The sequence below is a fragment of the Microcaecilia unicolor genome, chromosome 1, assembly GCF_901765095.1.
Source record: "Microcaecilia unicolor chromosome 1, aMicUni1.1, whole genome shotgun sequence".
NCBI classification, from domain to species: Eukaryota; Metazoa; Chordata; class Amphibia; order Gymnophiona; family Siphonopidae; genus Microcaecilia; species Microcaecilia unicolor.
Window position 1 is genome coordinate 562,936,092 of NC_044031.1, and position 19,633 is coordinate 562,955,724.

At 41.9% G+C, this 19,633-nt stretch overlaps 1 protein-coding gene across 1 annotated transcript in view; it reads right to left on the reverse strand.

The window, feature by feature from the left end:
* Positions 1 to 222: 222 nt before the first annotated feature.
* TMEM74 (transmembrane protein 74) overlaps positions 223 to 19,633 on the reverse strand; it is a 60,990-nt gene continuing 41,579 nt past the window's right edge. The window contains exon 2 of the mRNA XM_030190204.1: positions 223 to 1,138. Within this exon, the coding sequence (XP_030046064.1) occupies positions 282 to 1,088 (807 nt within the window). The 5' untranslated portion in view covers positions 1,089 to 1,138 and the 3' untranslated portion in view covers positions 223 to 281. The remainder of the gene's footprint in view (positions 1,139 to 19,633) is intronic.

A 19,633-nucleotide genomic window follows, 5' to 3' on the forward strand; every position in this document is an offset into this window, starting at 1 on the left:
GAAGTGTACAAATAAAGAAACCTAAAGTTTCAATCAAATTAAAATTTCTTTAATGGTGTTATTCTAGAAATTCCAATCTATACTATAATATTTCACCCTTATTAGTTAGGAAAACTGTACATGTAATTCGCCAATAACAACTCAAGAGGCAAAATATCAATTAGGTTAATAGGCCTCAACCTCATAACAGTTATCTTGGCTTGAATCCTTCTAACAATTTCATAAAAATTGTATGAATGCATAGTGTTTCAGTAAAAATATGTATTAAAATCACCGTCACACTAATTATTTATGGCGAGTGTATTTTCTTCCGCTAACGTTTGCTCTGCAATATTTTCATTTGTACCGGCTTTCATTCTGAAGTTGAAGGAACCATACAGTTTTGCAGATTCTTGAGAAGACAAAAATCTATTCCTTTTGTATAGTTCTCCTTTCCACATCGATGCCATTAATAAACTAGACAACACTACCCCACCAAGGGTTAAAAAACATAGCCCGGCAATCACACACCTATCTAAATGGGCTCCGATATAAGCACTTTTCTTCTGCAGCTGTTCCATTTCTCTTGCTGATATTGTATTTGGATCCACATTCACATCTCTTGGTATCACATAAGAAAGTATAACTAGTAAGATCCCTGTCACCAGAAATGTTACCGCACTAATAAACCCATAATCTACAGATTTTCCTGAAGCTTCTGATATGGTTTCATCCTCGGAAATCATGGAGGGATCGTGCATCCCTTCTAGCTGAATTTCTCTATAGGAAGCATCATGGGGAGGCAGCTGACAGCTTCTGATAGTAAGTGGGGAACTTCTAAGTCCCACGTTGACATTTTCATCAATGTACGTAAAGGAGGTCTCCAGCTCCTCTGCACAACACACTTTCTTTTTCTCCGAAGGGCCGAAATCACCAGTAGGTGATACCCATTGCGAGGCTATACACTGACTTTCATGGCAAAAGGTTGATCCACTTGTTACAGCTTTCTCATCATGGTCATAGCAAGTATTTAAACTCCATTCCACATTGTTACACACATCAGGTTTTCCATCATCTTTAGCGATATACAGAAGCTCCACACCAGCCATTTAAAATGTCTTCAAACAACTGTGCTACATAGAGTCATCCTCCAGGAACTCTGTGGAAACATAATAAAATTAAAATACAGAATAGTTCATTTTACTCATAACATCAGAAAAATCAGTAGAAGCTGCAAACGATATGAACAGGTTCCATCATACAGGCATAAGTATAACTAAGGGTGGACAATTTAAAGTTGAATGATGAAAAGACTGTTTTAATATGGGTGGGAAAGGAAAAAAAATTAAATTCTGATCTTTGCTTGACTCTGAACAACAAACCTATTTCTTTGTCAACATCTACTCATAGTCTGGGTATGTCGTTGGATTCAGATTTAAATGGTGAAAAACAAGTTTGCTGAGTAATTACTTCCACTTTCACTAAATTACAGAGCTCACATGATAAGGGTCATGACTTGGATATCTTAGCAATGACTAATGGGAACTTAGACTATCCATATTTGCATTTTAACACTTGTACCCCATTGCCATGATCACTTTTAAATGAATTTTACGATCTTTTGGCAAGATTCTGAAGCTAAAAATCATAGGCCTACACACAGACCAGCGGAAAAATTGATGTTCCTTTGTTTTGGAACAAAATAGGAGATTTGATGAAAACTTCTACTGTGCACTATGCAGGATTTCTTTTTAAACTGGTGGTTTTATGCACCAAATATTTTAGATGTATTGTAGTATTGTAACATTTATAACCCACACTTTCCCACTTAATAGCAGGTTCAATGCGGCTTACAAATATAACAGGTTTACAAGATAACACAAAATAAATAAAACAGCTGAATATAGTATATAAAGAGGTGGATAATAAAATGTGGGTAAGTAAGATGGGTAAGGGAAGAAGGTGGTAGAGGTAGGGAGTGGGAAGAGGGTGTAAATTGGGATAGTGTGTTGTAGTTAAGGAAGAATGTAAAATGATTGCTGGAAGAGGGATCAAATCAAAAAAGGGGTAAAAGAGGAAGCGTATTTCAGGTTCTGTCATAAGGTCGGATCCTGGAGGCGCAGAAGGATCTTAATTTAAGTCAAGAACTAGCACCTCTTAAGGTTAATTTAAAGCTCCTCGTAAATCTGAGACACAGTTTGATGATGGACTTCTCTGTTTAAAACAGGACTCTTGGAAGAGTGAATTTGGAGAAAATCTCCTTCCAATATATAGATAAACAAATCTGACAATCAAAAGTGTCTTGATATAAATGGTTAATAGCTAGAAAAGAAAAAGACCTTTTACTCCAAGCTCACTGACTCTAATTCTCTGACTCTTGCAAATTGTTCAATGTCTTGGAAAATCTTTTAAACACTGATAATTAACTGTTATTGATTCTGGTATTCCTGCTTGGTTTCTTATTTTATAGAAAAAGCAGCAACTATTCGTAAGAAGCTGAACGTATCTCTTATAGAAAGATTGAATTTTTGGTTCTATTGAATGAAATTCTGGTAGATTGTTGTTAGAATAATGTTACTCCAATAACTAGCATTGAAACTGAAAGGTTGGTTACAAGATATGCTAATTCCAATTGCAGTTTAGATCCGTGGTCAGCATATCTGATTAATTTTATGAGCAATGCTTTTTTTTTTTATCTGTTCTGACGTCCTGGTTGAATCAATGTTTAATGACAGGTCAGTTTCCAACATACTGTGAGAAAATTGTTCTAGCATACATTCTGAAAAATGTTGGGGGTAATTTGCAATCTGCTAGCAACTATTGTCCATTTGCTTCCATATTGCTATTTGTGAAGCTATTGGAAGGTTACATCTCCAAGATGTTGGATAAGTACTTGGAAGCAGGGGCGTAGCTACGTGGGGCCATGGGGGCATGGGCCCCCGTAGATTTGGCCCTGGCCCCCCCTGCTGACGACCCTCTCGACCCCCCCTCCCACCGCCAACCCTCCCCAATGCCGCCGCCAGGTACCTTTGCTGGCGGGGGACCCTAACCCCTGCCAGCCGAGGTCCTCTTCTCCGGCACGGCCGCGTTGCTGATCTGCAAGGCTTCGTTCTGTTTCTGTGAGTCTGACGTCCTACACGTACAATGTGCAGGACATCAGATTCACAGAAACAGAATGAAGCCTTGCAGATCAGCCAGCAATGCGACCGCACCGGAGAAGAGGACTTCGGCTGGTGGGGGTTGGGGTCCCCCGCCAGCAAAGGTACCTGACGGTGACGGCAGCAGTGGGGGAGGGTTGGTGGCAGCGGGAAGGGGGGTCGAAAGGGTTGGTGCCGGGGGGGGTCAAAGTTGTTGTTGGTGGCAGCGGTGGGGGAGGTGGGACAAAAATGGCAGAGGGGTCAGCGGGGGGGGGGGGAATGTGCCCCTCACCTCGGGCTCTGGACCCCCCTCCCGCCGAAGTCTGGCTACGCCCCTACTTGGAAGATCATGACTTGTTACATCCATTGCAGTCCAGCTTCAGAAAAAATAAAACTACAGTACTAAGACTGTTATTGCAGCCATTTGGGCTAATGGTAGGGCTTTACTGAGTTGTGCTATGAAAATGATTATTATCCAATCTGACCTGTCATATCCGTTTGACCTTGTCGACCATAACATCATGTTTGCAAGGCTAAACAATACTGGAGTATGTGATACTGTTTTGAATTGGTTTCATGGGGGTCCTTTTACGACGGAGCACCATGATCAAGTATATAATATCACATTCATTGTTGATTTAATCTTGAATTGATAATGAATGTGATGACTTTTAGGTAGACTGGATGGACCATTCAGGTCTTTATCTGCTGTCACTTACTATGTTACTATGTAATCCCACCTTTGAAACACCCTCAACACGTCCCCTTGTGATTTGGACACTCTGCAAGGAAAATGCATAGATACACTTTTGCAAAACAGGTTTTGAAAATACCAATTTGGACATTTTGAGAAGAAATCCATTGAAGTGGAGCTTTTTGACTTTTTGGATGCTTTTCTCTTTCAAAAATGAGCCCCTTGGTCATTCATTTTATTCTGAAGGAATTAGCAATTCATCTTAGGAGATGGCAATTTTATTTCCTTTGATGTTTCTCTCAAAGTCCTATCTTGTTGAAAGAAGTACTTGCTATAACAAAGTGATTTGTGCTCAGTAAGCAATACACATATTGACAGCTAAAAAGAAACTCTCATGAAGAAAACTCGTGAACTATTTAGAGCTGCTGCATTTAAGACAGATAAATTGAAAGAAACAGAAAGGAATCCCGTATAACAGAGCACAAGTGTCAATATTTCAAATGACTGGGAGATCCAAAGACCTACTGCACCCACAGGGCTGGTTCCTAACAACAGATGAAAACTTAAAGATATTTTTATTAAACATATCTGCTGTGAATTTCTTTCAGAAGAATTTTATCTGCTAAAATAAACTTTGAATTAAAAGAGGCAGACATTTAATTATGAATTTTCTTTCCTAAGAACAATGAAGCCTTATAACATGGAATCTCTTGTAGGAGGTCTGAGAAAGGCCATTCCCTGGAGTTATCAGTAGAACAAGGACCAGATGATGTGCATGGACAAGGACTCTGTATTTGAGAGAAAATGTGGAGGCCAGTGTTATAGCCAGGAATTTTGAACATAGGGTGCATCTCATGCTGCATCTCCCTCCCTTCTCCCTCCTGTCGCATCTCTCCCTCCCCCCTACCTTAAAATCACCTCCAGTCTTCACTCCGCCCATTGACAGTGGCATTCATAGGCTATCTGCAGCCTGCACTGGTGCTCTCTCTATGAACCTCACCGGAGGAGATCCAGCAAGAAAAAGAAACTGGAGAGATCCTGCCAAATGACTGAGGAACTCCAGATCCCAGCAGAAGGAACCAAACAAGCCTGAGATTTGAAACCCTGGCACAGTGACAGTGTGACACTGAAACATCTGGGTGAGACAGTTCCAGTTTTTATACTGGGTAATTTGAGTTACAGAACTTTTAGGGGACATAGTGGTTGGTACATCGGACATTGTGTGCAATGTATTAATTTTAAATTATTGTTTGCCAACAAATATATTATCTGAGGGAAAAGTGGTGCCTGTGCGGTATATCCATAGTGGGAAGAACCCTGTAAATAAAGAGAGGGCTCCTCCCTAAAATAACCACTATAGAACCACATTGATTGTAGTTATTTATCTGTTCTGATTCAATCACAGTCAACACAACTTAATAAACCTGATATCCCTTTGCTTCATCCATTAGGCTAGCATCTACTCGTAAAAAAAATGGTTAAAGAAGTTGCTCCCAGTTTTTGGAATTCTCTTCCAGTTTTATTGAGAATTGAATGTAATTATTTGAGGTTTCTTAAATGATTGAAAACCTAGTTATTCTCTAAATATGTAAATTGAAAACCTGGGGGCAATATTCAGGCATCGGGCAGTGAGCACTCTGCTCACCGCCAAGTGCATTAGTCTCAGATATTCAAAGATGGGACCTGTGCAGGCTTCGGCTTTAAATGTCTTGTTATTTTTAAGCCAGTTAAGACATAATCATTTAAGTCAATATTCATCACTTAAGCGGCTATGGGTTATCGCATAAAAATAGGACAGACTTTTATGTGGTCCCATTTATGCTGTACACATGGCCACTTACCACCAGATTCTATATAGCGCGCCTAGCATTCTGTGCCAAACTCCAAGCATATTCTGTAACAACAAGTGTAACTTAATTGGCTTAACAAGCCAATCAGCATTATTAACAGCACTTAAGCAATAATGAGCACATATTGGCAGTAATTAGAATTTACATGCACAACAATGTAATGCACTACGCCTAACTTTTAATGCATGCAGGCAAAAAGGGGTGTGGGTATGGGCAGGGAAATGGGCATTTCGTGGGTGTTCCAAATTTACGTGCATTGTTATAGAATATGGTCCTCTGAGCCTAAATCTACATGATGGGATTTATGCCACATTTTCATTGGCGTAAATGGAGGTGCATAGTTTTAGGCACTAAGATATCGACTAAGCATATTCTATATACCGCTCCTAAATCTAGAATACGCTTATGTGGAAATGTTTTCTGCATTGATTTTCTAGGCACCATATATAGAATCTGGCCTTTAAGGGCTGAATATCAGCCTTTAAGCAAGCAAGTGCTGACTCCACCCCCGGAACTCCCCCAACATAGGCGGCTTTAAATTTGGCACTAACCATGATATTTAGCGGCACTTAGCCAGTTAAATGCCACTGAATATTAGCACTAGTTCTGATCAAGCGATTTAACCAATGAGCGGCCAGCTAAATCACTTGGAATATCGGGGCCTTGGTTATTTTCTAAATACGTGAATTGAGCTCAGGAGAGGATTGTTCTACTTTTTCTTTTTTAAAAATTGTAAAACCATCTGAAGCTTTCAGTATTGATGGTATATAAAAGATTTTATACTGTATTGTATAAAACATATAGGGCTGCTGTTGAATATCTGCTTTGACTGCTATGGCTCTCTCCAGTTAATGCCATGGCAGTCCAAGAGTGACGTCAGAGTGGCCAATATTTTATTTATTTATTTAACACATTTATATCCCACATTTTCCCACTTAGATGCAGGCTCAATGTGGCTTACACAATACTGGAGAGGCAGGCTCCGGTTCAATAAAATACAAATACACAATATAGTAATCAACTTGAAAGAAACATAAGTATAGAGCAACAAAGAAATAAAGAGGGGGTGGTGATAGAAGTCCAATACGGTCCATAGTTTTTCTGTGTCGCAGGAAGTAGAAAGTTAATTTGGGTCAGGGTGATAGGCCTTCTTAAACAAGTTGGTTTTCAGTAATTTCCTGAAGTTGAGATGGTTATGAATAGATCTCAAGGTTTTGGGCAGAGCATTCCACAGTTGTGTACTTATGTAGGAAAAGCTGGATGCATAAGTTAATTTGTATCTAAGACCATTGCAGTCTTGATAATGCAAATTTAAGTAAGTACGGGATAGGCTAGTACTGTTTCTGGGTGGTAGATTTATGAGGTTTAACATATATCCAGGAACTTTGCCATAAATAATCCTGTGGACCAGAGTGCAAACCATGAAGGCAATACGTTCCTTGGTGGGAAGCCAGTGTAGTTTTTCACGAAGGGGTTTGGCACGTTCAAATTTTGATTTTCCGAATATCAGTCTAGCTGCTGTATTCTGTGTGGTCTGAAGTTTCTTAGTTGTTCTTTACAACCTGCATAAATTCCGTTGCAGTAATCTAAATGGCTTAATAGTATTGATTGTATTAAGTTGAGAAATACATCACGTGGAAAGAAAGGTTTTATGCGTTTAAGTTTCCACATTGAGTGTCTGTGCCCTGATAAATATCTGGGTAAGTAGGACTGCAGAAGTAGCTTTCCTACCTTTCCCGGATAGTTGTACGGATATTGCTGCTAAATACTGGTCAGCGTAAATAACTTTGCTGGCCAAGCTATGCAATGCCAGTACCCAAATCTGGCCCAGCATTAAGGGGTCCTGTTACAGAGGTGCACTAGTATTTTTAGCGTGCGCTAAAAATAAACACTTGCTAAACGCTAGAGACACCTATATATTCCTATGGGTGTCTCTAGCGTTTAGCGCGCACGTGCTAAAAACACTAGCGTGCCTTTGTAAAAGGACCCCCGAATTTCCAGGTTGAAGTTCAGCCTATGATGATCAGTGCCTTACAAATCACTGACTGCAACCAGCTGACATGCCAAAGCATTATAGATAGATAGATACATAGATAGATAGAAATATTAAATATTATTTAAAGCATGAATGGTGTTTATGGAATCCAGGGGAAAGGAAAAATGGGGATAGGAGAGAACAGTGATACGGAAATTCAAAGGCATCCTAAGAGGCATGATGATCAGCTAACTGTAGCTAGTCATTTTAAGGAAAATTTCCAGATGAACCTGTTTAAGTTTTCAGCTGAAAATTAACCTAAATCTAGTTGGCTGGAATTTGGCTGGCTTAATTTTGTAAATTTAGGGTTACATTACTAATGCATGCTACCACCTTAGCACATGATAATAACTAGTAGCGCACATTATTCTACTTTAGGTAACATTTTATGCAATGAGACTTGGGGGGGGGGGGCCTTTTACTAAGCTGCGTAGGCACCTACTCGTGCCCAACATGTGTCAATTTTGAGTTGCTGCCTGGCTACCGTGTAGCCCTTGTGGTAATTTCATTTTTGACGCATGTCCGCCACGTGCGGCAGAACACAATTTTTATTATCTGGCGCAAAAAACTGGGCGGCATTCGTCATTCTGCGCATGTAGATGAATAGCGCCCGGTTACCGTGTGAGACCTTACCGCTAAGTCAGTGGCTGGTGGTAAGGTCTCAGACCCCAAATGGACGCAAGTCAATTTTTATTTTGCCACACATCCATTTTAGGCAAAAATTTTAAAACGGCATTTTATTTACAGGTGCACTGAAAAATGATTCTGTGTGCTCCCAAAACATGCATCTACAGGTCATTTTTCGGCACACCTTAGTAAAAGTACCCCTTAGTTGCTAATAAGTACATAAGTATTGCCATACTGGGAAAGACCAAAGGTCCATCGAGCCCAGCCACAAATAACTGACAAGATCCCAAAAATGTACAAAACATTTTAAACTGCTTATCCCAGAAATAGTGGGTTTTCCCCAGTCCATTTAATAACGGTCATGGACTATTACTTCAGGGCCTTAGCTAGTTAGCAGTGTCTGGCTACATCTTTAAAAGACTTGTCCCAAGCTCTTCCCACTGCTGCACTTACTGTATTTAGGAAAAAAAAAAGCCTTCTTCAGCTAGCCACAACTCCATTATTTGACATTCAGTAAATGTGCAGTAAATAACTTTTCTCTGCCTTAACTGAATGGCAAACTGTTGGAAATATCCCCAACAGATAAAAAAAAGAGGTTTTGCAGAAACCATACATTAATTTTAGCTGTTAAGCCTTGGTAGCTGCAAAATCTTACCACTCGTTAGTAAAAAGGCTTCTATATATATATATATATATATATACAGTGGGGGAAATAAGTATTTGATCCCTTGCTGATTTTGTAAGTTTGCCCACTGACAAAGACATGAGCAGCCCATAATTGAAGGGTAGGTTATTGGTAACAGTGAGAGATAGCACATCACAAATTAAATCCGGAAAATCACATTGTGGAAAGTATATGAATTTATTTGCATTCTGCAGAGGGAAATAAGTATTTGATCCCCCACCAACCAGTAAGAGATCTGGCCCCTACAGACCAGGTAGATGCTCCAAATCAACTCGTTACCTGCATGACAGACAGCTGTCGGCAATGGTCACCTGTATGAAAGACACCTGTCCACAGACTCAGTGAATCAGTCAGACTCTAACCTCTACAAAATGGCCAAGAGCAAGGAGCTGTCTAAGGATGTCAGGGACAAGATCATACACCTGCACAAGGCTGGAATGGGCTACAAAACCATCAGTAAGACGCTGGGCGAGAAGGAGACAACTGTTGGTGCCATAGTAAGAAAATGGAAGAAGTACAAAATGACTGTCAATCGACAAAGATCTGGGGCTCCACGCAAAATCTCACCTCGTGGGGTATCCTTGATCATGAGGAAGGTTAGAAATCAGCCTACAACTACAAGGGGGGAACTTGTCAATGATCTCAAGGCAGCTGGGACCACTGTCACCACGAAAACCATTGGTAACACATTACGACATAACGGATTGCAATCCTGCAGTGCCCGCAAGGTCCCCCTGCTCCGGAAGGCACATGTGACGGCCCGTCTGAAGTTTGCCAGTGAACACCTGGATGATGCCGAGAGTGATTGGGAGAAGGTGCTGTGGTCAGATGAGACAAAAATTGAGCTCTTTGGCATGAACTCAACTCGCCGTGTTTGGAGGAAGAGAAATGCTGCCTATGACCCAAAGAACACCGTCCCCACTGTCAAGCATGGAGGTGGAAATGTTATGTTTTGGGGGTGTTTCTCTGCTAAGGGCACAGGACTACTTCACCGCATCAATGGGAGAATGGATGGGGCCATGTACCGTACAATTCTGAGTGACAACCTCCTTCCCTCCGCCAAGGCCTTAAAAATGGGTCGTGGCTGGGTCTTCCAGCACGACAATGACCCAAAACATACAGCCAAGGCAACAAAGGAGTGGCTCAGGAAGAAGCACATTAGGGTCATGGAGTGGCCTAGCCAGTCACCAGACCTTAATCCCATTGAAAACTTATGGAGGGAGCTGAAGCTGCGAGTTGCCAAGCGACAGCCCAGAACTCTTAATGATTTAGAGATGATCTGCAAAGAGGAGTGGACCAAAATTCCTCCTGACATGTGTGCAAACCTCATCATCAACTACAGAAGACGTCTGACCGCTGTGCTTGCCAACAAGGGTTTTGCCACCAAGTATTAGGTCTTGTTTGCCAGAGGGATTAAATACTTATTTCCCTCTGCAGAATGCAAATAAATTCATATACTTTCCACAATGTGATTTTCCGGATTTAATTTGTGATGTGCTATCTCTCACTGTTACCAATAACCTACCCTTCAATTATGGGCTGCTCATGTCTTTGTCAGTGGGCAAACTTACAAAATCAGCAAGGGATCAAATACTTATTTCCCCCACTGTATATATATATATATATATATATATATATATATATATATATATATATATATATATATATTAGAAAGCACATTGACTAAAATCAAAGTCTAGTATTTTGTCATAAATGTATAGACTAGGTCTAGAATTTAAGATTTCAACGTTTATTTTTGTATTTATAGAAACTGGGCCATATAGGGCTAGATTCTATATGTGGCACCTAAAAAAACACCGAAAAAGCCCCACTTGAGTGGTATTTTATAAGCCATGCCTAGAGTTTGGCATGGTTTATAGAATAACACTTAAGCATAGAGATCACACATAAATTTAGGCACCACCATTTGCTCTGAAGAAAACATGGTGCAAATTTACATGCAGAGTACCATTATTTTATCATTACGTGCATAAGAACGTATTACTTTTAAACTTTGTACCTTGGTCCATAAAATTATATATGGTGATGCTCCAGGATATTTGTCTAACCTTATAGACCTGCCAATTAGGAATTCAATCAGATCATCACGTTCTTATTTAAATCTCCGCCACCCTAGTTGCAAAGGTCTCAAGTATAAATCAATTCATGGATCCAGCTTCTCATTTATAGGCACAAGACTATGGAATGTACTCCCAAAAACCCTGAGGACTTCGTACGACCACCTCAACTTCCAGAAATTACTAAAAACTTACCTGTTTGGAAGAGCATATCCTACTGACCCAACTTAATTACCTAAATCCAACAACACAAAGAAATCTAAACTTGTATTGAACTTTATATTCGTTATATAACTTCCCTCTTTATGATCCATTGATGTGTCTGTTTATATCTATTTCATTGTAAATAACTTCAATCTATATTTGTTTCTTCACCATAGGTGGCTATTGCCTCACGGCACTATGTAAGCCACATTGAGCCTGCAAATAGGTGGGAAAATGTGAGGTACAAATGTAACAAATAAAATAAAATAAATAAATAACTCAAAACCACACCCCTGATCTGCCCCAAAATGCCCATGACCTTCCCATTTCTGTGCCCCCCTTTTTCGGGCCATGCTTAAATTTAGACACAGATCCCATGCTTAAAACTGCATGCATAAGTCCCAATTAAATCTAATTAGTGCTACTAATTGCTTGTTAGAAAGGCAATTATTGACACTAATTGGCTCATTATTCTATTAAATTGCACGTGCAAATCAGGAGCACGCCTAAATTTGCACACGCAATTTTTGGCAACTTTTATACAGGGGGATACTGCGTACTTCAAAGAGCATGCTACATACTAACCCCCAAATTCTGTATAGGTCACCCAAAGTTATACATGCAATTTTGGGCACAGATAGCAGATACACTTGTAAAGTAATTGAATAAATTGGTGATAACAATAAACTGGCCTTAACAAATGGTAATTGGCACTAATTACCGGTTACATGTGTATCTGCTCTGTGCCCCTATAACCCGAGGCACCTAATTCATCTCGTATGCAACTCCAAAGCGGCCGTGGGCAATGGAGGGGCACAGGTGGGTTATGGCATTTCCAGGATCTAGGTGTGGAATTATAGAATACTTCCATATCTGTACCTGACAGCAGTTAGGTGCGAGTATTTACAGTAGCCTTTGGCAGGTGTAAATACTTGCACCTAAAGTTAGAGACAAAAAAATGACTTAAGCTTGTATTCTATAAAGACAGTTCCGCATAGCACCCTATACAGAATTCCCCCCTTAACATGCATATTCAGCTAATCTGTACAGACATTGACTTGTATGTGCTAAAATTAACATTTCTAAGAATGTAAATGAAGGACCTTAAGATGTAAACTGAGCTTTAGTGGGAGCTTGCTAAATAGGGTCATATGCCTGAATTCCATGGACCATTTAGTTCATACTTGCTAAGGTGGATGGGGTATATGGTGCTGGTACTAAGCTGGTTCATCTACCCAGTGACCACAACAGGTGTTAAGAAATTTCTGCATGAACAGTTGTCTGGGGATATATGGCTTCCTTCAGCTTCCCACTTCTTCAAATTCTCATAGATTGTGGGTGGAGATGGGGTTGCATACTATGGCAATTTCAAAAGTATAAGCAGGGCCGGACTTAGCAAATGCAGGGCCCTGTGCATACCAGTTCAGTGGGCCCCCTAACCGCGCTGCCCCCCCCCCCCCCCCCGCGCCCAACACCATAAGCCATAATTTATCAGTTTAAAAGGAGGTTTAGAGCTCTTGGAACCCCACATCACCCAATACACCTTGATATGCATCCACCACTATTCAGTAGAGAGCGGCAGACAGAGGCAGCAATTTTCATATCCCGTTAGCTGCCAAGCCCAGAACCTCCTTGCTGCTGCAATCCCGCCCTTGAGGAAGCAGGAAGTGACATCAAAAGAAGGGGCGGGATACAGCAGCAAGGAGGCTCCGGGCTCGGCAGCTGACAGGATATGAAAATCACTGCTGCTGCCTGAGGCTCTTTACTGAAATGTGGATGCACATTAAGGTACAGAGCAGGGAGGTGTTCCAAGACAGGAGGACAGACATGCCTGAGGTGCAGGGTCCCTAGGAGTTTGAGGCCCTCTGCGACCGCCCCTGTCTACGACTGGCCCTGAGTATAAGCGTAAGTTTACATAGAAAAAATACACAAGTATCAAATGCAAATTTGTGCACAAGCATTTTCCTAGTAGATTTTTAAAGGGAAAAACATGGTGTAAAGTCTGCAGGTACAAACTACACATTACATTTATATGCACAGTCCAAAAATTGCCTCCAAAATGCAAGCAAGACAAGCTACACAGCTGGTTTTCCCTCTCTCCTCAGTTCTGCTGCCTCCTCCTTCCTGTGTCTCAGCTGTACTCCAATTCTTCCAGTCAGCACTCTTGAGAGAGATTGTTACATTATATCAAGAGCTCAGCTGAAAAAAAGAAGGTCACCTACAGGAGATGGCACTGTAAATGTTTGATCAATATCCCTCCTCACACTTCTCTAAGGGAAATAAAAAGATAACAACACAGACATTTTTGAGCAATTCTTACAGGAATCCACAAAAAAGTCTTCTCAAACGTAACAGTGATACATGACATCTGGTGTTCAAATTATTGCTCGATACCTTTTAGTTTAGAAGACACAGATGCATATTTTAGAAGCCTAATTCATGTTTTGGACATCTGAAAATCAGCATTTAGGCGTCCATATTGCATGGACATTCAAATGCTGATTTTAGAAAGCCCGGATATAGACATCTGAAACTGCAGTATGTCCTGGATGCAGTAGTCCTCCTGTGCTGCTGCTCGGGATGGTGCCAGGATCAAAGATGGTGCCCCTGCCTTCCAGCGCCGCTAGAAAGCAGAAATGCCAGGATCAAAGATGGTACTGGTACCATTGGGCCAGCAGTTGGGTCCATTGAGAAGAATCCCCAGTGATCATTACTCCCCCCCCCCCCCCTTTCACTGGGAAGAGACAGCACTGGAATGGCCCATGTAAGAAAGAGGAAGTTCAGCAGTGATGAAGAGCTCCTACAGGAAACAGGAGTAGCAAGGCTTCCCCCCCCCCCGCACTAATTGCAGCAGCCAGAGGAAAGATAGTTCCTAAACCCCCACCCCCTTTCCTGGACAATGAAGGAAGAAGCCCCCCCCCCACCCTCAGACCACCAACACCACTACAAACAAAGGAACTAAAGGCTGAAGGAGGTGAAATCAGAGAAGCAAGAGCAACCTCCTCCTCCCCCCCCCCCCCCCCCCCCCAGGAGAGTACAAGAGACATCCATTCAAACATGGAAGAAGAAAGAAGATGACAGACAGGCACGTGAAGTTCATTGTCTGTCATAGAAGCACATAAGAGTTGATACGGAAAGCTGTGCATTAGAGCTGCTGACCGCACGGCTTCTAATACAAGCTTTCCACAAAAAATGACCTGTGGGGTACAGTAATCAATGAGCAGGCAAATTATTACTGTGTTAAAATCATTACAATAATCCATAACTTATTGAATAAATGTCCCCCTTCCTCGCCCACTCACAGAAAGGGGGACATTTTTTTATTATTTATTATTTATTTATTTATTTATTTATTGCATTTGTATCCCACATTTTCCAACCTTATTTGCGGGCTCAGTGTGGCTTACAATACATTGTGAATGATGGAAATACAATTTGTAACAGTACGATTATGGGTTACATTGTGAAGAGTTATGGGAAGACAAAGTCAAAGTCAAAACATCATATGGGGAGTAGAACAATGGAGTGTACAGTGGGGGAAATAAGTATTTGATCCCTTGCTGATTTTGTAAGTTTGCCCACTGACAAAGACATGAGCAGCCCATAATTGAAGGGTAGGTTATTGGTAACAGTGAGAGATAGCACATCACAAATTAAATCCGGAAAATCACATTGTGGAAAGTATATGAATTTATTTGCATTCTGCAGAGGGAAATAAGTATTTGATCCCTCTGGCAAACAAGACCTAATACTTGGTGGCAAAACCCTTGTTGGCAAGCACAGCGGTCAGACGTCTTCTGTAGTTGATGATGAGGTTTGCACACATGTCAGGAGGAATTTTGGTTCACTCCTCTTTGCAGATCATCTCTAAATCATTAAGAGTTCTGGGCTGTCGCTTGGCAACTCGCAGCTTCAGCTCCCTCCATAAGTTTTCAATGGGATTAAGGTCTGGTGACTGGCTAGGCCACTTCATGACCCTAATGTGCTTCTTCCTGAGCCACTCCTTTGTTGCCTTGGCTGTATGTTTTGGGTCATTGTCGTGCTGGAAGACCCAGCCACGACCCATTTTTAAGGCCCTGGCGGAGGGAAGGAGGTTGTCACTCAGAATTGTACGGTACATGGCCCCATCCATTCTCCCATTGATGCGGTGAAGTAGTCCTGTGCCCTTAGCAGAGAAACACCCTCAAAACATAACATTTCCACCTCCATGCTTGACAGTGGGGACGGTGTTCTTTGGGTCATAGGCAGCATTTCTCTTCCTCCAAACACGGCAAGTTGAGTTCATGCCAAAGAGCTCAATTTTTGTCTAATCTGACCACAGCACCTTCTCCCAATCACTCTCGGCATCATCCAGGTGTTCACTGGCAAACTTCAGACGGGCCGTCACATGTGCCTTCCGGAGCAGGGGGACCTTGCGGGCACTGCAGGATTGCAATCCGTTATGTCGTAATGTGTTACCAATGGTTTTCGTGGTGACAGTGGTCCCAGCTGCCTTGAGATCATTGACAAGTTCCCCCCTTGTAGTTGTAGGCTGATTTCTAACCTTCCTCATGATCAAGGATACCCCACGAGGTGAGATTTTGCGTGGAGCCCCAGATCTTTGTCGATTGACAGTCATTTGTACTTCTTCCATTTTCTTACTATGGCACCAACAGTTGTCTCCTTCTCGCCCAGCGTCTTACTGATGGTTTTGTAGCCCATTCCAGCCTTGTGCAGGTGTATGATCTTGTCCCTGACATCCTTAGACAGCTCCTTGCTCTTGGCCATTTTGTAGAGGTTAGAGTCTGACTGATTCACTGAGTCTGTGGACAGGTGTCTTTCATACAGGTGACCATTGCCGACAGCTGTCTGTCATGCAGGTAACGAGTTGATTTGGAGCATCTACCTGGTCTGTAGGGGCCAGATCTCTTACTGGTTGGTGGGGGATCAAATACTTATTTCCCTCTGCAGAATGCAAATAAATTCATATACTTTCCACAATGTGATTTTCCGGATTTAATTTGTGATGTGCTATCTCTCACTGTTACCAATAACCTACCCTTCAATTATGGGCTGCTCATGTCTTTGTCAGTGGGCAAACTTACAAAATCAGCAAGGGATCAAATACTTATTTCCCCCACTGTAACAATGGGGAAATGATAGGGCGATAGAACAATAGCAAGAGAACATTAGGGTATAACAATTTTATCTGTGGGTAGAGTTCTAAGTGTGGTGAAAATACGGGGGAAGAGAATTCAGAAGAGAGTGTATTGGTGCTTTTCTGTTAGTGTGTATGGACTTCATGTGTTTTGATCCTTGCAATAAATTTTCTCAAAGAGATGAGTATTCAATAGTTTGCGGAAGTCGGTTAATTCGTAGATCGTTTTTAGGTTGCGTGGTAGTGTGTTCCAGAATCGCGTGCTCATATAAGAGAAGGTTGATGCATGCAGTACTTTGTATTTTATGCCTTTGCACTTAGGGAAGTGGAGATTGAGGAAAGTTTGGGAAGATCTTTTAGCGTTTCTGGGTGGCAGGTCTATTAAATCAGACATGTATGCAGGGGCTTCACCGTGAATGATTTTGTGAACCAAGGTGCATACTTTAAAGGTGATGAGTTCCTTGAGTGGGAGCCAGTGTAGTTTCTCACGTAGGGGTTTTGCACTTTCGTATTTTGGTTTTCCGAAGATGAGTCTGGCTGCTGTATTCTGGGCTGTTTGAAGTTTCCTTAGTAATTGCTCTTTGCAGCCTGCGTATAGTGAGTTGCAGTAATCCAGATGACTGAGTACGAGTGATTGTACTAGGCTGCGGAAGACAGATCTTGGAAAGAATGGTCTTATTCTTTTCAGTTTCCACATGGAGTAGAACATCTTTTGGGTTGTGTTGTTCGCGTGAGTCTCAAATGTTAGGTGGCGGTCAATAGTGACTCCAAGGATTTTTAAAGTTTCTGAGATTGGCAGATTTAGTTTAGGTGTGTTAATAGCGGTAAATTTATTCATGTTGTATTGGGAGGTAAGTATGAGGCATTGAGTTTTTTCTGCGTTCAGTTTCAATCAGAATGCATCTGCCCAGGTGTTCATGATGTGTAGACTTTGGTTGATTTCGTTGGAGATTTCATTAATGTCTTGTTTGAAAGGAATATAAATCGTTACATCATCGGCATATATGTAAGGGTTAAGGTTATGGTTTGATAGAAGTTTTGCCAAGGGGATCATCATTAGGTTGAAAATAGTTGACGAGAGGGGGGATCCCTGTGGTACTCCACACTCAGGTGTCCATGCAGCAGATGTAGTTGAGTTTGATGTGACCTGATATGAGCGTAAGGTTAAGAACCCCTTGAACCAGTTTAGGACATTGCCTCCGATGCCAAAATATTCAAGTATGTGTAATAGGATTCCGTGGTCAACCATATCAAAGGCACTCGACATGTCAAATTGTAAGAGGAGTATATTGGTGCCGGTTGCGATCATTTGTTTAAATTTGGTCATTAGGGTAATTAATACTGTTTCTGTGCTGTGATTTGACCGGAATCCTGATTGGGCATCATGCAGTATTGAGAACTTGTTGAGATAGTTTGTGAGTTGTTTGGTTACCATTCCTTCGTTATTTTGGTTATATTTGGTTATATTTACTAAAAAGGGGATTGTGAGACTAAAAGATACAGCAAAACGCTATGTAGAAAATGATGAGGAAAAAGCCAATTTGCTAAATAGATACTTTTGTTCTGTTTTCACTGAAGAAATTCCTGGGGAAGGACCGAGAGGGACTGGCAAAAGTACACCTGAGAATGAAGTGGATAGAGCACCGATTCACGGAAGAGAGTGTATATGAACAACTTGGAAAGCTAAAGGTGGACAAAGCCATGGGGCCGGACGGGATCCACCCAGAATACTGAGGGAGCTCAGAGAGGTTCTGGCGGGTCCTCTCAAAGATTTGTTTAATAAATCCTTGGAGACGGGAGAGGTTCCGAGGGATTGGAGAACGGCGGAGGTGGTCCCTCTTCACAAAAGTGGTGATAGGGAAGAAGCTGGAAACTACAGGCCGGTAAGCCTCACTTCGGTAATTGGAAAAGTAATGGAAGCCATGCTGAAGGAAAAGATAGTGAATTTCCTGGAAGCCAATAAGTTGCAAGATCCGAGACAACATGGTTTCACCAAAGGGAAATCGTGCCAAACGAATCTCATTGAATTCTTTGACTGGGTGACAGGAGAATTAAATCAAGGACGTGCTATGGACATCATCTACTTAGATTTCAGCAAGGCTTTTGACACGGTTCTCCACAGGAGGCTCTTGAATAAACTAGAAGGGCTGAAGATAGGACCCGAAGTGGTGAACTGGATTAGGAACTGGTTGACAGGCAGACGCCAGAGGGTGGTGGTAAATGGAGTTCGCTCGGAGGAGGGAAAGGTGAGTAGTGGAGTGCCTCAGGGATCGGTGCTGGGGCCCATTCTGTTCAATATATTTGTGAGTGACATTGCCGAAGGGTTACAAGGTAAAGTCTGCATTTTTGCGGATGACACCAAGATTTGCAACAGAGTGGACACCCCAGAGGGAGTGGAAAACATGAAAAAAGATCTGAAGAAGCTGGAAGAATGGTCTAACGTTTGGCAATTAAAATTCAATGCGAAGAAATGCAAAGTGATGCACTTAGGGAGTAGAAATCCAAGGGAGGCGTATGTGTTAGGTGGGGAGAGCCTGATAGACACAGACGGGGAGAGGGATCTTGGGGGTGATAGTATCTGAGGACCTGAAGGCGATGAAACAGTGCGACAAGGCGGTGGCCGTAGCGAGAAGGTTGCTAGGCTGTATAGAGAGAGGTGTAACCAGCAGAAGAAAGGAGGTTTTAATGCCCCTGTATAAGACGTTGGTGAGGCCCCACCTGGAGTATTGTGTTCAGTTTTGGAGGCCGTACCTTGCGAAGGATGTTAAAAAAATGGAAGCGGTACAAAGAAAAGCTACGAGGATGGTATGGGAGTTGCGTTCCAAGACGTATGAAGAGAGACTTGCTGACCTGAACATATATACTCTGGAGGAAAGGAGGAACAGGGGTGATATGATACAGACGTTCAAAAATTTGAAAGGTATTAATCCGCAAACTAATCTTTTCCAGAGATGGGAAGGCGGTAGAACGAGAGGACATGAAATGAGATTGAAGGGGGGCAGACTCAGGAAAGATGTCAGGAAGTATTTCTTCACGGAGAGGGTGGTGAACGCTTGGAATGCCCTCCCGCGGGAGGTGGTGGACATGAAAACGGTAACGGAATTCAAACATGCGTGGGATAGGCATAAAGGAATCCTGTGCAGAAGGAATGGATCCACAGAAGCTTAGCTGAAATTGGGTGGCGGGGGGAAGAGGGGTTGGTGGTTG